The 20,042-nt window shown below is 36.2% G+C and overlaps 2 protein-coding genes across 2 annotated transcripts; one reads left to right on the top strand and one right to left on the bottom strand.

Moving 5' to 3' along the window:
- Window positions 1–6,867: 6,867 nt before the first annotated feature.
- stx5a (syntaxin 5A) lies at window positions 6,868–16,922 on the top strand. Its single transcript, XM_077247414.1, has 11 exons — window positions 6,868–8,338; window positions 10,431–10,700; window positions 11,406–11,473; window positions 11,602–11,657; window positions 12,477–12,547; window positions 12,774–12,890; window positions 13,101–13,157; window positions 13,422–13,503; window positions 14,091–14,197; window positions 14,330–14,451; window positions 14,946–16,922. Exons 2-11 carry the CDS (start codon window positions 10,632–10,634, stop codon window positions 15,103–15,105), a joined length of 909 nt encoding a protein of 302 aa, XP_077103529.1. The 5' UTR covers window positions 6,868–8,338; window positions 10,431–10,631; the 3' UTR covers window positions 15,106–16,922.
- A 367-nt stretch (window positions 16,923–17,289) lies between these two features.
- On the bottom strand, window positions 17,290–19,733 carry LOC143756749 (protein RD3). The gene is made up of 3 exons (XM_077247420.1): window positions 19,601–19,733; window positions 18,433–18,734; window positions 17,290–17,774 (listed from the first exon to the last, which is right to left on the bottom strand). Exons 2-3 carry the CDS (start codon window positions 18,732–18,734, stop codon window positions 17,408–17,410), a joined length of 669 nt encoding a protein of 222 aa, XP_077103535.1. The 5' UTR covers window positions 19,601–19,733; the 3' UTR covers window positions 17,290–17,407.
- Between the last annotated feature and the right edge of the window lie 309 nt (window positions 19,734–20,042).

Here is a 20,042-nt window from a genome sequence, read left to right as displayed (position 1 = left end):
GATTTGTGATGATTTGGTAATTCTGAAACATTTACAGCATGTTTCACACACGTTTCAAAAGGTGCCACAGTATTACTCTGATAATCTCATTTTCATTCATACAACCTTATATTTCACCCCAAAAAGACAAAAAATTTGTTTGCATTATTTTTAAAACACATATTATCATTATTGCAATGCAATTACTGCAGAATATATATATATATATATATATATATATATATATATATATATATGTGTGTGTGTGTGTATATAAGTCAAAAATAATTTTTTATATGTATAGGGCAAAAAGATTGTATATGTATAAGGCAAAAATAAATCTTAATGGTCCTATATAGCCTACTTTTTGTGGTGAAATGTGTCCTGAACAATATTGAGGCAATCTACTGTGATAATATGGTCTAGCTTGACATGTAACATGTTTTAAGAAGACTTTGACCTTGGAGTATCATGTTAATATAATGGCATAGTACTCTTTCAGTATATATTAAAGTACTATTCCTCTAATACCATCACTATATGAAAATGCAGCACAACTTTTCTGTAGGGAATGGACAAATTTGCTTTAGTCTTTGTTATATTCCCAATTCACCCTCCCTATTTTGCATCTTCCACCCCTCCCTCTCTTTTCCTGCCGTTTAACGGTAATGAAAGACAAACATTGTGATAATTATCACCTGCGTCTGGGAGTCTTAGTCAGAGGGCCGCCAGCACCGTAATGATGTGAGAAATAATATTATCTCTCTCCCTCCTCTTGCTTGACTGCTGCTGAGTCAGACTCACACACACACACACACACACACACACACACACACACACACACACACACAGCTAATAATCCCACCTACCCCGGCGCCTGTGGAACAGCACAGACCTGCCTTACCTCACCTGATATCTCCTGTTTGCTGATTCACTGATCCTTGTTTTCTCTAGGCTTTTATCAGGAGTGATACAGCATGAAGTAACACAAAATGAAGTCTGTTTCTATTACCATTTTTGTAAATATTTTTCTAATCTATTTTATTATCATTATTATGATGAAGATGATTATATATATATATATACTGCATATTATTATTATTTTAACAACAGTTTCTTCAAATTGTATGACAATTGACCAAATCCTAAGATAAGTTTAATTTTCTAACTTCTATATGCCTATATCTTTTAATTTGGGAATTTAATATTATGTGTATAAATAGGCCTACAATAAATATATATTTTTTAAATAATAAATAAATATTTTTCATGTAAAAAATGAAGCCTGTTTTATCACTGGGACTTGTTTGCATATTTATATTCCATTTAATTTATTTTTTATACATTTATTATTATTATTACGTATTATATGTGGCATGACTATTATTATTATTATTATTTATTTACATTTTATTACAGATAACCAATATCCTGAAATAGGCTTTGTTTTCTTTCCTTTTTATCTATAGCCTATATAAATTTTACAAGAGAGAGAGAGAGAGAGAGAGAGAGAGAGAGAGAGAGAGAGAGAGATTTGGATCTTCTGGAGTTTTAATGACACTTTTTTTTCTCTCTTTTTTAAACGAAAAAATTATAGTTTGTAACAAGGGGTTTTATTGGCCTGTGCTTGCAGACTCTCTTATAAAGGTCAGATTCATGCTGAGCGGAAGAGGCGCTTTTATTCAACTGTCTGGTTCCCTCATCACACTCTCATATTGGATTTTGCATTAATATAGAGCCAGACATCTGATTCCTGTGACATTATCAAAACAGAACATCCTCTCCAGCGTATCACCGCGGCGAGTCGCTGGAGCGCCGAGTTCTCATATCAATATTTCACAGCATGTTTAATGACTGTAGTTGATGCCGTGAGGTAATGTGAGTGTGACTGCAGCAGTCTGTGTGTATGGATGCTTGTCTGTTTCATGATGCCATGTTGGTTTTCAAGTGTGTGTGTGTGCATGGGCGTAGAATAGCCTACGCGGGCCCTAAAAACGTAAACTCGTAAACACCCTTTTTCGGGCAAATGTGTTCACGTTGAGGTTTTCATAAGCCAATGTGAATAAATATAGGTTTAAATTCAAAGAGACAAGATTATGAAGGTAAAATGATGACATAAAGAATTGCATGCGCAGGGTAAGATTTGTGAAAGTGTAGCTACATAAGATTGCAAGCGTAAATTAAAGGTGTAAATTTGTAAAGGTGTAAATCGCAATTCAAGTGTAAGAAAAAAATATTTGCAGCATTTAACTGTTATTCGTAAGTGTAATTCATGTATTTTGAAGCTGCAGCTTCATGCTAATGCAAAATAAATAGGATCTGAATTCTTCAGACTTTCATTTTTCCGCGCTTATACTTTTGGCACGGTTTTTGCGCACAAATACGGTCAAAAGCACTGCAAGTCTGCAGGGCCTAGGGGGGATTCCAGAATTATTATTATTATTTTACTAAAATGAGTTACAATAATATTTTTTCCCTTTATCATAAGAGCATCTCTAAATTATGCACCCTTTATCACCTGCAATTCCATCGTGTAACCACTAGATGGCTGTAAACCCTATATATAAACATATCTATGCTGTGTATTCCCTGGTTGCTGGGTTTTTATTCAGAAATAATTAGTTACTTTTTGTCAAAGTTGAGTTCATGTTGATTTAGTATCAGGTTTTTCATTACAGTCAAATCTGGACACAGAGAAAGCATTTTGGTAGTCATACTATCTACATATAATATCTTGATCAGTCACACGGATGTAATCAGAATCAATATTGACAGTGCAAGACAATATTTCAAAATATATAATTGAGTGTTAAATACCATGAACAGAGACATGATGAGAAAAACACTGCATCAGAATGGTATTATTACATAAAGAATGGGTACTAAATGTTTTGATTGTAAAGTTTAACATCAGCTCAGTGGTGTAACCGATTTTATAAGATATATAATTTCAATCCAATAATATTAACACCAGCTCGAAATTCAATATGAATGTCAGTCGGCCTGGTGCACAGCTTATTAAGAAATCATGATTTATTTATTAATTTATTAATTTATTTACTTAGTTAACATGTATGTGTGCATTAAAAGTACCATTTCGGTAATGAGGACATTTCTGAGCCAAATGAAGATAAAGATGTGTTCTGGTGACTGGCGTGTTTGTTGAACCAATCAGATCAGAGTAAAACGAGAGTCAGCGAGAAGCTCATCTGATTGGCTACATGAAGGTGGACCCGCCCTCCTCTTCGCGCTTGCAAATTATGCAAAACTCAGTTAGTGAGACAATCATGGCAAAAGCGGAAGCGCAGGAAAATGAAAGACGCAACTGTACAAATCGGGTTATTTCGGAAACCTTTTGCCTCATACACACAAAGAGTCATGTAGACATTTGCAACAGTTTATTTTTTTACACAAAGTTTGATTTTACGCAATTAATCTGTTTTGCAGTTCCAGAGTTCCTGCCTCAGTCGTTTTCGCTTGTAAATTGCTGTTCACAGACTTGCAGTGCTTTTGACCGCATTTGTGCGCAAAAACCGTGCCAAAAGTATAAGCGCGGAAAAATGAAAGTCTGAAGAATACAGATCCTATTTATTTTGCATTAGCATGAAGCTGCAGCTTCAAAATACATGAATTACACTTACGAATAACAGTTAAATGCTGCAAATATTTTTTTCTTACACTTGAATTGCGATTTACACCTTTACAAATCTTCTCTTGCACATGCAAATTTAATTTACGCTTGCAATCTTATGTAGTCTTTCACAAATCTTACCCTGCGCATGCGATTCTTTGTCATCATTTTACCTTCATACAAGATAGTCTATGCCAAACACGCTAAACATGCAATGTCTTTTTTATTCATTTCATACTGGAAGCCAGAGGGCGCCCTCCCGCAGAAAGCCCACAAGTGAGACTCCTGGGGTGCTTCCAAGGGGGTCATACATCAGCCGGAAGTTGAAGCCTCGCGGGAGCCGCCATTGTAGCAGAACTTCACCTTTAGCATTCCATTGACTCCCATTCATTTTGGCGTCACTTTGACAGCGAATAACTCTACACCTGAGACGTCCAAAGACTTAATTTGTCCATTATTTATTTCTAAAGAAACACAGCAATGTATAAAATGCTCTATCGCTTTGTATCTTACGTTATGGCCCCGTAGAAGCCGCTTTTGTTAAAAACAGGCTAACGACTGCATCATAACCACGCGACTTTGTCGCACAATAGAGACATTACCGTATAGACAGGAGGAGAAGCTCGCAGGCAATCTTTTACTGTCTATGAGGCAATCGGGGGGACATAGAGGCATAAAGTCAAGGGAGAAGCCCATAGATAGAGAGTCCATAAAAGCAACGGGACAAAATATTTCAACAACGTGTTTGAGGAATTAGGTGATTCGGATTTGTTTTGCCACCGCTAACAGATGATGTACAACTGTCAGACTGTCGTCACGCTCAGTTTGAGCCTGCGCAGTCGCTCAGCCATCAGTCAGGAAGTGCAATAATCGAGCTTCAGTCTTCTCCGTTGAAATCAATGGGGTCGCTGTGTCCATGTCTTTTACTGTCTATGTATCTGTAGCTGAATAAAAAACGTTTTGACTGATGAAACACGAAGACAATAAACACACGATGGCGACAATATATGGTTTGTGTGTTTTTCAAGCCATTTCGGGGTATTTTCATAACAATAAAGTAAATTAATGCAGTGCTAATTGACACCCTTTATTACAGTATAGAAACGATAAAATAGCCTATATTTACTTCTTTATTCTGTGATAATTGTTTTACATTGTAAAAAAAATCCATGATGACTTAATGCATCATGTCTATATTTACTTCTTTATTCTGTGATAATTGTTTTACATTGTAAAAAAAAATCCATGATGACTTAATGCACAAGTCTTGTAGTACATAAACCAACCATTATTTGTCATAAGGAAAATATAAGAAAAAAACCCTGTCTATTAGACAAAGGTCAGGGGGAAATATGACGTCACTTTGTAGGCCAAAACGCAGAAGTGAGTTAGCATTTTAGCACTACCGGTTCCCTCGCCCTAAAGTCTATGGGGTTTTTTAATGGGGTTTTTGCTAAATCGCCTGAAATAAGGTCTGTGGTTAACAAAGCCTTTAAATATTTTCACGTTTTGATCTATGACATAAAACACACCAGTTATAGCCTGCTTGTGGTTTTTTTAAACTTTATTGTGTCTGCTTGTGTTTTTTAAACTTTATATAGGCTTCAAAATGTATACATTTTGGATTAACAAGATTATCTTGGTAGACAAAACGTGTAAGGGTCACAACTCTTTGTTGAACACAGATCTTATTTTTTGCGATTTTCCAAATGTCTATGGGGAAATGCATAGCTTTTCGATCGAGGGAACCCATGCGCCGCTAACTTCCGAGTGGTCCTACAAAGTGACGTCATAACTTCGGCACTCTATTACACTTGATATGTCTGCCCCACTTCACTTCTGAAATGATGGCTGTGTGTGTGTGTGTGTGTGTGTGTGTGTGTGTGTGTGTGTGTGTGTGTGTGTGTGTGTGTGTGTGTGTGTGTGTGTGTGTGTGTGTGATGCTGGCCTACCTGTCTGTCAGGGCTCACAGCCAGGACTAAATTTAGCAGCCCGCCTGCAAGATTACAAAAAAACTGGAGAGGGAGAAACAGAGAATGACTCATCCGTCCAAAAGATGGAATACATTTCTGTGCCACTTTCTGACTTTCTCTCCCTTCCTCCCTCTCTTCTCAGAAGGCATTACAGAAATGATATTTTCCAGGGCCGCCCACTTCCTCTGCTAGACTCACCTCTTTTTTCATCTCCAGCTAAAAACACACAGTCCCGTGTTTTTTTTCCTGCTCTCACGGGTTGCGAGTGTGTTGCTGCCCAAAGTGGCACTAATGATAAAACATCAGTCGTGTTTTCCTTGTGTCTCTTTGTTGAAGCAGCTGTGTTCTAGCAGGTCTGGATGCTATCTGGACAACATGAATATGTGTGCGTTGTGATGTTATCTGGCAGAGACGACAACATTGGCTTAGTGAAGCCTGTGTGTAGGCCTATGCGTCAGTGTGTGTGTGTGTGTGTGTGTGTGTGTGTGTGTGTGTATGCGAGAGAAAAATTTAAACCTTCAGGTTCAAGTCAATAAACGTGTTTTCTAATGTGTTTCTTTGAGCATTTCTCCCTTTGGGGAAATACTGATGCTATTGAACCCTGTCTCAAATGGGCTGAAAAGAGCTGTGTCATCGATCCGAGTCCAAAAATCTCAAAATAATACAGATCCTGAGATAAGTTACAGGGTTTGCTGGATTCAAAGGGAGTTGGGCTGATCAGCACAAAAGAGATAAGGAGCACAAACAGCTCTTATGCTGAGAGGACATCAAACAGTTTACATGCTGCTTCATGTTGAATGGCAGAGAATATGTATGTGTGTCAAATTTTTCCTATACTGGAGAGTAGACCGATTGTTCACATAATGATAGTAAAATCTAAAATGATTTGGAAATCAGCCAAAGATGAAAATGGATTAGGACACATACTAAATGAAAACAGGTGTGTGATGATGTTATGTGTAGGGTTAAGGGATTGAAAATATCAGAGGCTCAGAATATAAAACAAGCATCCCAACAATGAACACAATTGTAGCCTAAATGTTTGTTTTGCTATTTGAAAGGATCACAATCTTTTCAAACACACTTTCTACAATTGTCATTTGGCTTGCTTATGTTCATTTTTAGAGTAACTCTTATTGCAGTTTTAGTCAGTGTGCATTAGTTAATTTAATATTTAAAATCATACTCACCTCAAAATGATGTGATAAAAACCATGTCGATGGTTTTATTTTTCGACAACATAGCAAGTGCTGCTTTTTTATTCTTTTGGCGACATCTGCTGGTGTGTTTTAAAATGTTATTGTCAATATTTATTTCTGATACAATCTAGGCCTATAAGGCACGAGTATTCGACATAAAACGTAGTTTATTATCTGACAAAAAATACCAAAATTAAAAAGAAAAAAGACCTAGTTAAATAAATATACAAATTGAAATAATTTGATAGGCTAAAGGACATTGCACACTGTGTCCGAAATTTTCGTGTGCGTTTTTTCGTGTTCGTCAGCCTAAAAAATTCGTCACGCACAGAGTCCGATGCGTATTTATTAAAACTTTGCGGGAAAAACGCAAAAAATACAAAATGGATTCGTAAAGCAGTGAGGATGATTTTTTTTGCCCTCTTTCTTCCAAAAAAGAGAAAAAGAAAGAGGAAATATTGGGTCCATCCAATCCTCAGATTGCGCAGAGAGGAAGGAGTGTTTCAGCTCCTTATCAAGGAGTTGCGAAATTATCCAGGGCGATTCAAAATTTACATCAGAGTGTCAGTGGAACAGTTTGATCCTTTACTAGCGATACTGGAGCCGCATATTAAAAAGAAGACCACCAATTTCCGTGAACAGAGACTGGCAGTATGTCTACATGGACACACACACACACACGGCCGGCGGAAGCGCTTGGCAGACAGAACAGCTGTAGCCTATACAGGTTTCGTACCCAAATAATAAATACTTGTCAGACGCTTGTACAGTGGCTCTGAATTGTTAAAAAGCCCTTTCAAAATTCTGGCTGTGGATGCGAAAAACGCAGATGATCGAACCCGATCCGAATTTGTTTATGGCGGACGAAAGTTTCGTAGGCAGTGTGTGCAAGGCATAGACTGTAAAAAGCGTGATTGGCATAACGTGAGGTCGAATTTTTTTTTTAACGTGCGAAAATTTCGTATGCGAATTTCGGACTCAGTGTGCAATGGCCTTAACCCAAAACAAAAATTAAATTAAATTCCACTGCTCCAAAACTAGCTTAAATATCAATTATTTCAGCTCGCATTAATTATTAAAATAATAAAAAGAGATGACCTGTGGTTGTGAGTATTAAAAACATTAATAGATAGATGCATGAATTAAATAAATACAAAATTAAGTAAAGATGAAATTTTAAAAAAAGCTAGACAAAGTATTCAATTAAAACTATTCAAAAAATTAATTGCAATGACAATGACTTATTATATAAAATTAGAAACTAAATAAAATTTGCAAGACTCTTTTTTTATTTATTTTTTCAAAAATTATATGAAATAATACAGTAGATACAAATGTTTAATTGCAAGACTCTTAACCTTACTGCTCATAACACAAATTAGTCATCTTGCGTCACAAGTCACGCTTTCGGAAAGCGGCAGTGAGCGTGCGCGTTCGTGGACGTGGCAGTGACGTTACGCACACCGGAAGCGGTCGGGACTGGAAGTGAAACCCCGACCTCCCTAACATCGACAAGCCGGGAATGTTGTAAAAAACGACAAAATGGCACAATAACCGTGAGTAAACTATTCTAAATGACGGCAGGAATATGTTAGCTAGTTGTTTAGGTTCATTTTGAGCTATTATGGTTTAAATTAAGATAGAAATTGTCGAGTTTTGGGTCAATTAGCGCACAGAGAACTGCGTAACGTTACTGCTGGACTGAAGACGGTGTCAGTCGCTGTACAGACGTAAACAAACCTGTAAACACCCTTAAAGATATAAGTCGTTTTTAAAACATGTATGTAGTTGTTTGTAATAGATCTTCTCGGGGAATGAGTTGTATTGATTTGTGCTATTCCACGTCTCCCTGTGGAGCCAGAATATTCTAGTTGGCCTATAATCCGATAACATGTGAGTTCAGTTTAACGTTACCTCTCTGCTCATCTGACTGATGGGCGGGTTATTTGTAGACATCATCTAAAGTGGTTTTCTTATTATTATCGTAAAGAAGGGCAAGCTGAGGAGTTGGGATCAGTATTAGCAGATCTTATATCTCTCAAGTATGTCTGGTTGTGGAAGTGAAAGACAACACTGTTTACCTTCTGTACTTAGGGTGACCACCATCAAACAAACCAAATGTGGGACGGTTATAAGTTTGTGTGGGACAATGTGGGACATGTTACCAACACTAAAACATAACCTGAAACTGTTATATAATGTTAATCTAACTTAAAAACATTTGTATTCTGCCTTTCAGCTGGTAAAAATTCTTTGTTCTTTAGTCCCTTCCAGAAAACACCTTTACATCACAATGTAACATAACATGTCTTTATTTTACATGACATTTAAATTCAACATCACCGAGCCCAAAGGCAGCAGGCATCATGCAGTAACTTGTCCAACTAAAATCCAACAAAATAAATAATGAACAAATAAAATATAAACCAACATGAATTTAGATAATTTACAGTCTTATATATTAAGAATATATTAAACTAAAAACGTTCTTTTTTTTTTTAGTAAGGATGTGAATCAAAACAACCACAGCAGGCAACAAGTTGATAAATTCTGTTAAATTTAAAATTTAATTTACAGAATAATCCATTTGTTTTCTGACAGGGAACGCATGGATCGAATCACCGCTCCACATTTTGATCGACAGCCGTCACAACCTAGGCCCACTAGTGACCTTGTTTATCTTTTCCTTTCAACCATTGGATAGGATTTTAAAAACGGCTGTTGTATTTGTACTTCTGACGAAGTGCTGTTAAATAGGCTGTAGGTGAAAAACTAGGTCGCAAAAAGAATAAATAAAATGCTTTCTTAAAAAGGCAAAAGAACGCATGCACGTTTTCTTAATATGATCATTAAAAACCAACAGGCTGATGAAAATGCAGGACAATGGCACAGTTTCTCAATATGCGACGTGCGGGACAAGCGGTGAAAATGCTGTGCGGTACAATGCAAAGCGGGACTGGTGGTCACCCTAACTGTACCTCTTTTTACTGGATTCTGAGTAACAATGTGAAGGCAATATATATATACCCAGATAATGGCATTTGAAATGTTGTTTTGATCCAACTATATATCTTTTGTAACACTAAGATCTTATCTTATTGCAGTTATTATTATTACTATATAATAATATATTTGTTTTGGATACAATATTCTCGAACGAGTAAATGGAAAGTCCCATTCTGTGATAAAAAAAAAACTAAATGAAAGGATAGAATCACAATCTTGTTTCGAAAGCACCCTGAGGCAATGTCATTTTTTGTATGCCATTTGGCTTGGTAATGTTTTTACACACACTGTTTTAATCAATGTATATGAGAAGTTGTTTTAATTTTTAAAATTATATTCAGATCAAAATGATTAATTCCATGGATTCTACATATCAAATTTCAGGGGAACTGACTTCATACATCCATTAAAAATCAACTTGACACCAAGTGGTAAAAAAAAAACAGTTAAAAAGGTGACATTAGTTCTATGAAAAGTGTGTGCATTATTTTGTTATCATTTGGTTTGATATTTTGTTATCAAACCAAACGCAATATTACTCATACTCTCAAGTGTCCACATACTTTCTAGAACACTGTAGTTTCTTCTCCGCAACAACAACCAAAGTTTAGGTGATTGATTGAATCGTTCTGTGATCCTCAGATGATGTGCGGAGTCGCTGAAGAACAGTCAGCTCAGCCAAGCTCTCAGTAACCTCTGAAGTCTGAGTTGTTTGCTTTGGCACCATAAAGACGCCAGTGGAGTTTCACAGCAGCCAGATCACTTTAGACTCACTGTCACACACACACACACACACACACACATCCTTATATCGTTGAGGGGAAAAGCTTCTGCAGCATTATCATGACGTGTCGGGACCGCACACTTGAGTTCCAGTCGGCTTGTAAGTCACTACAGGGGAGACAGTTACAGGTATGACAATATAAACTACATCTACTGCTACGGTGTGGATAATGTGGTTTTCACAGATGCTTGTATCCATGTGTTAAAGGGATAGTTCACCTATAAAAAATTAACATTCTGGCGTAATTTACTGAGCTGGCCCTTTTTATTTTTGTCACGAAACAGAAATGCTTGGAAGAATGTTTGCTGTTCTTAACCATACATGAAGGCCTGGTTTCACAGACACGCATGCTTGGATTAAGCCGGGGGGAGGCCTTAGTTAAATTAGGACATTTCAGTAGCTTTTATAAATGTGCCTTGGAGAAAAACTTTATTATGGTGTGTATCTTGAGACATATTGTCAGAGCAAGTTGCTTTCAATTATGAAAGCTCAAACCTGCATTTTAGTCTGGGCTAGGCTTAAGCCTTGTCTGTGAAACCGGGCACAAAATTAAATGATGTAAGCTGCAAGTTTACCAAAAAGACACTATGCAAAGCAAGCTATACAAAAGCAATATAAATCACCATCCACTTTTCTTGAATTGGAAGCAGAAGCTTGGACTTTTGCCTAAGCTCTCTTTTTGTGCTTCATGGAAGTGTACATTTTTCATTGTTGTTTGGCTATTCTTTTAAATCATATTACATTTTTAGTTATTGGCAGAAATTAATTTCCTATTTGTTATGTTATTAATGTTTTCACATATACCAAGAGTTTTTGTTTTTCTGCTTTTTCAGAATGGGACTCACGCTAAACCTGCCATTAATGCCCTTAAACAGCGCAGTGACTTCACTCTCATGGCCAAGTAAGAGTTCAGATCCATGTTTCTCTTTGATCTTTGCCCAGTGTGTTTTGGCTTCAGAGCAACTCTGTCTTGTCCTGTTTCCTCAAATCTTTGCCTCCCTGAAATCTTGTTTTGTTTCTCTGTAACAGGAGAATTGGGAAAGACTTGAGCAACACATTTGCCAAGCTTGAAAAGCTTACAATTTGTAAGTAACATGTCAGTAACACCAAATAGAAGACTGCTCTTCTTTTCTTTTTAGACTCTTGTTAGTGATGGAAGAATGTGTATTTAATAGTTCTGATGCTTGTCCATGGTTATTTGGGATTTCCCTAGTCTAGTTCCCTGGTATAATGTAATTGACTTGGAGTTAAAATATACTGCTGTTCGAAAATTATGTTTTTTTTTTTTTTAATCAAATAAATGCAGCCTTGCTGTTGAGCATTAAAACATTTTAAAAATCTTACAGTAATATTATGAAATATTATTAAAAAAAATAAGAGAACTGTTTTCTATTTTAATATATTTTAAAATATAATTTATTCCTGTGACGTCAAAGCTGAAATTTCAGAATCATTACTCCAGTCTTAAGTGTCACATGAACTTTCAGAAATCATTCTAATATTCTGATTTGATGCTCAAGAAACATTTTCTACTATTATTAATGATGAAAACAGTTGTGATGCTTAATTTTTTTTTTAAACTGATTTTCTTTCAACAAATTTTTTCAGGGTTCTTGAAATAGAAATATTTTGTACTATGTACTTTTGTAAATGTCTTTATGGTCACTTTTAATTCATTTAATGCACACTTGCTGATTAAGTATTAATTTCTTTATACAGTCTTACTGACCCCAAACTTTTGAATAGTTTGTATTTCATTTTTGAATAAGATTACTGTCTGTAATAAAAAAATTATTGCGAACTATGTTACATTACATTGGGGTTTAAACTGATGTTGTTGTAACTGTTAGAGACTGCATCAAGTCCGGTCTCAATATGAATTTTTATTCACCTCTCACTCCTAGTGGCCAAAAGGAAGTCTTTGTTTGATGATAAAGCAGTGGAGATTGAAGAGCTAACATACATCATTAAACAGGTTAGTGGCGTCTTTGTTGTCCTTCTCCCTATCCATCATATGAATACATATTGATATGAATCTCAGTACTTGCTTATTTCACTTAGTTTGCATTGATGTTGAAGTTGCCTGTAGGATTGTTGACATCTGTGTTAATCAGAATCCTTCAGCTAACTTCTATAATGTGAAAGATCAAACCTCTTGCAGTGATCTGATATGGTGTCTCTCTCTGTCTGTCTCTCATCAGGACATCACCAGTCTGAATAAGCAGATAGCGCAGCTGCAAGACCTTGTGCGATCCCGCAGTGGGCAAAATGGCCACCACATCCAGACACATTCCAACACAATTGTTGTTTCCCTGCAGGTACAGTCTTATATCTGATATTCCTCCAGTGCACAGATATTTGAGACTCTCCAGGAAGTCTCCCATATCCCTTGCTGTTGACAGTAGGGGTGGATGATCTTATTTGGATTGACATATAAAATGACTTGAATAGCCGCCACACCTTTCATTTTCCTGCCACAATATAGTATATGATGTTAACCGTCTTATCTGGGAATGTTTGTGTTGCAGTCCAAGCTGGCATCAATGTCAAATGATTTCAAGTCAGTCCTGGAAGTGAGAACAGAGGTGAGTTTTCTTTTGCTTTATGACTTGATGCTAAGTGCTGCACTTTTATAATGTCATCAATCCTGTTTCAAGCAGTTGTTATGCTTTTAAATATTCAATCAGCTCTTTAGTAAGAAAAAATGCACAAGTGCGTTTACTGTGCATCATGGTCCTGTGAAACCATTTGCTGTGTAGCAAAGGTTGAGTTGTGTTCCAAACAAAAAGATTTGTAATGAGTGAATATTATAATATAACTGATGTGTGTCTGTCCTGTTGTGTGTTTAGAATCTGAAGCAGCAGCGCAGCAGAAGAGAGCATTTCTCCCAGGCTCCTGTCTCCGCCTCTCCCCTGCTCACCAATAACTTCAGTACGGCACCCCTTTTTAATGTCATGCTATTACAGTTTGTAGTCAACTAATATTGGTATAAATAGTCTTGGGCTGTGCAGATACACTCAAATCATTATTAATATTTTCTACATGGTATATTAATCATAACTAAATATGAAGTAACACACGATGATAGTATGATGCAAACAATGACCAAACATTTTAAACAAATGAAAACGTTATATTTGAGCTTCTCTTTTGTGCTAATTTCGTATTAAGATTCCACACTTTTATTAAACTTTATTATTTGTTATATTTTATATTATACATGTTATGTAATGTTAATGTTTTATATATTGTTTATAATATAACATTATTGCTGATAGTATATTATTTTATTATAATTTGTTATATTGTAAACATATTATAATAAAAAAATATTATTATAGATTAATTATTATTATATTAATTTCTTGTTTGTGATTTTTTTTTTTTTTTTTTTTTTTGTTGCATTTATTATTTAGAAAACAGAATTCTTCACCATGTCCCATTGGTCAAATTATTTTTTTTTATAGACGCACTTGTTGCCATAGTATTTAGTGTTTTTAATTTCTTGCCTCTTGCAGATAGCTCAGTTCTGATGCAGGATGAGTCCAGGAGTCTGGGAGGAGAGGTGGCCATCGACATGGACTCTAGAGCAAACCCTCTTCAGCTGCAGCTCATCGACGAACAGGTATCTGTCTCTCAGAGGAAATGCCTCTAGAGTTAGGAATCGATCGTAGACTAGGCTGTTGCTTGTTGCTTGTATGACAAATGTTGAATGTCTGATTTCATGATTAAATGTCCCTTTATTGTGTTTGCGAAGGACTCGTATATCCAGAGCCGAGCGGACACCATGCAGAACATCGAGAGCACCATCGTGGAGTTGGGCTCCATCTTTCAGCAGCTGGCACACATGGTCAAAGAGCAGGAGGAGACGATTCAGAGGTCAGACGATCACATGCACACCAGATGAATATGCATACTGCAAAACCACAGACTCAACAGATACATGCTGTACAAACCACACAAACACTTACTACTCTCTCGTCGTAGAAATGTGTCATAAATATATATTTTGCTGCACAATAAAATGGCATATTAGAATTTAAAATAAGCTTCTTTTTTTTATTGGCATTTCAGACTGATGATTGTTGTAGCACTTAAATTTGCATCTACATGGGAAATATTATTATTTATTACTATTTTTTTTTTAGAAAATGTTAAACATGTCCAGGTCTCATTTCACCCCAAAATCAAAAGAAAAAATAAATAAGACATTGTTTTTGGCAATTGTTGCTAATAACTATAGGATCATTTCTTATAGTGAAACGGTAAAAAAAAAAAATACAATAATACAGCATTAAAAATTTAAAAGATTATTGATTTAATTGTGATGTTTACTAAAGCCTGAGCTGTTCATGTTTCTTGTTGACCACCAGGATCGACGCCAATGTGGAGGACACACAGCTGAATGTGGAAATGGCCCACAGCGAGATACTGAAGTACTTCCAGTCCATCTCCTCCAATCGCTGGCTCATGATCAAGATATTCCTGGTTCTCATCATCTTCTTCATCATCTTTGTGGTCTTCTTCGCCTGAGAAGGAACAACCTTGAGAGTAAGAAGGGGTGGAAATAGAGCCAAAGGTTTTGAAGGAAGGAGGAACAGGCGATGGACTTATGGGCGAATGTGCAAAAACACAAACACAAGTGGACTGGGCCGCAGGGGACTCTGACTTTTGGGGGGGGTTCTGATGCTCATTGGTGGAATGATTTTGGTCAGAGTTCATGTTTCACTCTCTCACTCTAGAGGGAGGAGGATGATGACGCTGATGAAGGTGGACCTGAGATTTATTGTGCATTTAGACAGAGAGGAGGGAGTTCTGATTCACTCTGTTCTCTCTTTAAGCTTCATCTACATCTGCATTCATATTTGAGCCTTCGTTTCTTATTAATAATCACATATTAAAAGAGAAGGCTTTTCCCCAAGTGGTTTGATTCTTCAAACTGGTTTAGTTTGTTTTTCTCAGGCAGTATTTTCTGTAATCATCGATAACATTTTTACAGTAAATTAATTGACCTAATTCTCTTCATAAAATGTTAATAATTGAGGGGTCAACCAAAATGATAATAATAATGCCCCCATTAATCTCTATTGATCTGTTTTTATATCAAAGTTTGGTAATTATTTGCCACTTATGGGTCATTCTCTCAAAGAAATACCAGGGTCATATATAACCCCAAAAATGAAAGGAAAAAAATTTTTTTTTATTAATAATATAATACATTCACAATTACATTATAATTCTCATTAATGTAATGTGAAGAAACAAATACAGTATGATGAAAATGATTGTACATGGCATGATTTATTTATTATTAATAAACACAAATTTAATTAAATACAACAAATACGACCATGATATACACTACAATTGTACTTTAAAAATGTGCAAATGCATGTGAACATTTATAAATCATGTTTATAATTTTTCAAACATGAGTCATGAACATTTGGAGAAATTAGTTGCAAAGAAAATCTTAACGGTTTAAAAAATATATTTATTTTTCTTGTTTGGGTGGTGAAATATGAGCCTGGCATTTCCCGACAGTTTCCATGAGATTCTACCTTCTAGTGTTAAGGCCTTCTGATTGCCGGCCCTGTAAATATGGGGTCTGCAATATTATATACTGTTTAGAGACTGATTTTTTTTTTTTTTTGATTGATTGATTGATTCTGCCAAATACACAAGGAGGAGTTAGAGGACGTTACCTGGTCTTATGATTTTGCTTCAGGCAGTAATAAACAAGTTGCAAATGAAGACCAGTGTTTTTGTATAGTAGTATAGACTTTAAAAGAGGTTTAAAGGGCCCAAAGAGACTCCAGATGGTTCTAAAGCTATAAACTGCTCATTCATCACATTAGGATGTTTCGTTGCAGCTCTGTGCTGAGACAGTTTCGTGTGTTGGTTGTTCTTGAGCAGAACGTCTGGTAATGAAACCGATCGGTACTCTGATAAATGAGCGGTGGGTGTTTTTCCCTTTATTTTTGAGGAGCAACCTTGGCCTGATGAAAGCATTGGCCACGGCACAAAGAACAAGATCAGCTCCTTCATGCTGTGAATAATGAAACGGGAGGAGGAGCTGCCAGAGATGATGTCTTCACTTAGAAGATGCATTTTCCAGGTCAAACTCTCTCATTTACTAAATCACAGACTTTCTCTCTCTCTCCCACACATGCCACACACTCTCAAATCAAACTCATGAACGATGTACAGTGTATTATTATTTAATAAGCACTTTTTATGAAGACTCCTGTTTCCAGGCTTTTTTTTAGCTGATCTGCATCTCTTGTATGAACTGAACACTGTTGTAATGTAAGAGCAAACAGTACATATTAAAACACATCTGAGAAGTAGTGTTTCTTGGTAATGTTGCATTTGTTGCTGTGACTGTAAAGATTTAATGGAGTGAATCTCACAAAACTTGCCAAAAACCTGTCTGGGTCACACCAAAATCAAAAGAAAAAAAGAAATGTGTTGCATACCAATTAAGATGACATTATTTTATTAATTCAGCACATTTCACCTTCTGTTCACATCCAAATATTAAACGCATTTAGGAACACATTAGAAGGTAAAAAAAAAAAGACTAGGCTATAGGCTTCTTATATAAATGCCTATACTGGTGTTCTTTGGTGTAATTAACAAATTAACAGTGTTTGTCTTACGAACTGATAGCACAAGCTTTAGTCTTTCAAGATGTTTCCGAGAATCAGATTTGTTCTCTGCCACCTTCTCTTTTCTTCCTCCTCCATCACCAGCTTAGCTTGCAGGCTGCTTTTCTTTTCAAATCTCTTTCCTTCTTTCCTCTGTCTTTCTATTCATCTGGTCTTCCTGTTGTTCAGCTGTGTGTGGCCTGCTCAAGAGGGGTGATCTCTGGCATGCTGTGACTCCGTCCCTTGCGGGCGCGCAGGGCGGTTGCCACCTGTTGGGCTGCCGCCTCCTCCTCCTCATCAGACCATGTGTTCTCCTCTTGCAGGTTGTTGCGGGAACCACCGAAGCTTCCCTTGCCGTGGTTTAGGGTGCGGAACTTGGACCGGAAAGTGACAAAGGAAAGGCTCTTGCTGCGCTGTTTTTCCCAACGGTTCATCCGATTCTGGATTTCTGCATCTCCCTGAAGCTCATCCAGGCAGTTTTGGAGGACGCCCCGAAACAGTTTGGGGACCTCGGTCACATCCGGCTCAAACTCTGACACTAGTTTCCGGAACCTTTGCAACAAAATATCAAAATTATTTGAGAGGCATACATGACTCACCTCTATCACTACCTGGGTTATTATAGTTAACTAAAATTAAAACAATAAAAACATTTATGTTTAGCTTCTTAAAATAATATATAATAAAAAAGTTATTTTATTTCAGCTAGTTAAAAAGAAAACACTTCTCGGTTTCATTTAACTTGATGTACTAAAATAACGGTAACACTTTACAATAAGGTTTGACTTGTTAACATTAGTTAACTATATTAAAATGAACTAACAATGAACAATACTTCTAAAGCATTTATTAATCTTTGTCAATGGTAATTGCAACATTTACTAATACATTTTTAAAATCTAAGTTTGTATTTGTTAACATCTGTGGATGCACTTTTATTGTAGGCTACTAACATAAATATATTTGTACTAATATATATATATATATATATATATATATATATATATATATATATATATATATATATATATATTAGCTTATGCATTAACTGCTAACAAATGAGATATGAGACCTTATTGTAATGTGTTAAAACCGAAATCAAAATTAATAATTATATAGACATTAAAAAATGACAAACTTACTAAAATTGAAAAAAGAAAAATATAAAAATGAAAACTATAATAGTATCCCAGTAACACATGGCACCTACCTGACAATGACCGGCCCACACTGTTGAGGTGGGATCTGGGCACAAAGCTCCTGCAGGTCCAGAACCTCTCCTGGCGTGAGCTCGTAGGGGGCCCGAGGCTGAGGGCCGGCCAGCCAGCTGTAGTCTGCAGAGGAAGAGTTTCGGCGTCTGCGCACCTCTGCTGCCTTCTCCAGCCGGATCCGCTCGGTCCGCTTCACCATGGCACCCAGCTCCAGCATCAAAGTGTTGGTCACCAGCTCTTCTGAAGTGCGCTGTCCGGGAACCTTCGGCTCCAGGGAGAACACTACTGACCAGGGAAACATCTGCGAGAGCAAAAACCATTAGAGGTTTGAGTTATGAAGTTCAGGTTGTAACATTCTCTGTCTGTCTGTCACACACCCTGCCCGGACAAAAAAAAAATTGCTATTTGGATTTAATTAGGCAAATGCTTAAGAGTCTATGATTGGATCATTATTGCACTGATTATTATGTTTCTAGCATGTTTCTAGATCTTTACCAAAAAGGTATGTACCTCTTGATGAAAATAAATTTTGAGATGTTATTTCCATCAAGAGGTGCATCAGTTTTTGGTCAAGATTTTGTATTGACAATGCATGAGTCCAGCACTCTGTCAAGTCTCCTCCAGCACATCCCAAAGACTTTCAATGAATTTAAGGTCTGGACTCAGAGGAGCCAATTCATGTGTGAAAATGATTTTTATTTATTATTGAAGTTATTTATTTAAAGATATATCTGACTATTTGATCCCAGGTCCAAATTTGAATGCAAAGTGAAGTTTTGCATTTGTAAAATAAAATTCTGGAACTGTAATATGTGTTTGGCTATTTACTTTTTTCTTTTCTTTTGCCCTATGTTTATTGCTGTGTGTCCTACTATAGTTCAATATGCAGACTTTTAATTCCTCTAAATAACACTGGCAACACATCTCAGCTTTTTGCACCCTGATATAGTCTTTGCAGTAATTTGGATAATTGTCTGGTTGACTATTAATAATAGTTTAGATATCCAAACATGTGCACAATTGTGCAAATCGATTCAGTATTTGCTCTGGAGAACAGTATACTGCCTATATGGGATGCAAATTATTATTATTAATTGAAATTAGGGTGAAAAATAGCACCTGCCATATACATTTAAAACAACTCAAGTTATAGAAAATGGATATTACCTTTCAGATAATGTGAGTTTTCAAATGTTGACAATATAGTCCTTTTTAATGTCAAATTTCTCCAAATTGGAGCCGAAGTGCAATAAATGTAGAGCCAAAATCGAGGGTTTTTTTGTTTCCTGTCTGAGCACTGCAGATGAGACCGCTCTCCTTTGCGATGACACTGTAAATGTGTGTATGTAATCCCATATAAATATGCGAGCTGGTATTTAGCCGTCTGATTAGCACGCTGAACACACACCTTGCATACAGTGTGACCTCCTGCTCATCCTGAGCTGCCAGCACAATATGTGTGCACTGAATGCACTCAATATATATATATATATATATATATATATATATATATATATATGCGTTATATAACTAATACATATTCGAATAATATTGTAGCATTTCATCTATTGAATATTATAAAGGAATTTCTAATGGATTAATTTGTGAT

Source organism: Siphateles boraxobius, unplaced genomic scaffold (genome assembly GCF_051911475.1).
Source record: "Siphateles boraxobius isolate OS27281-9 unplaced genomic scaffold, OSU_SipBor_1 3, whole genome shotgun sequence".
NCBI lineage: Eukaryota > Metazoa > Chordata > Actinopteri > Cypriniformes > Leuciscidae > Siphateles > Siphateles boraxobius.
This window is presented reverse-complemented; position numbering and strand designations above follow the sequence as displayed.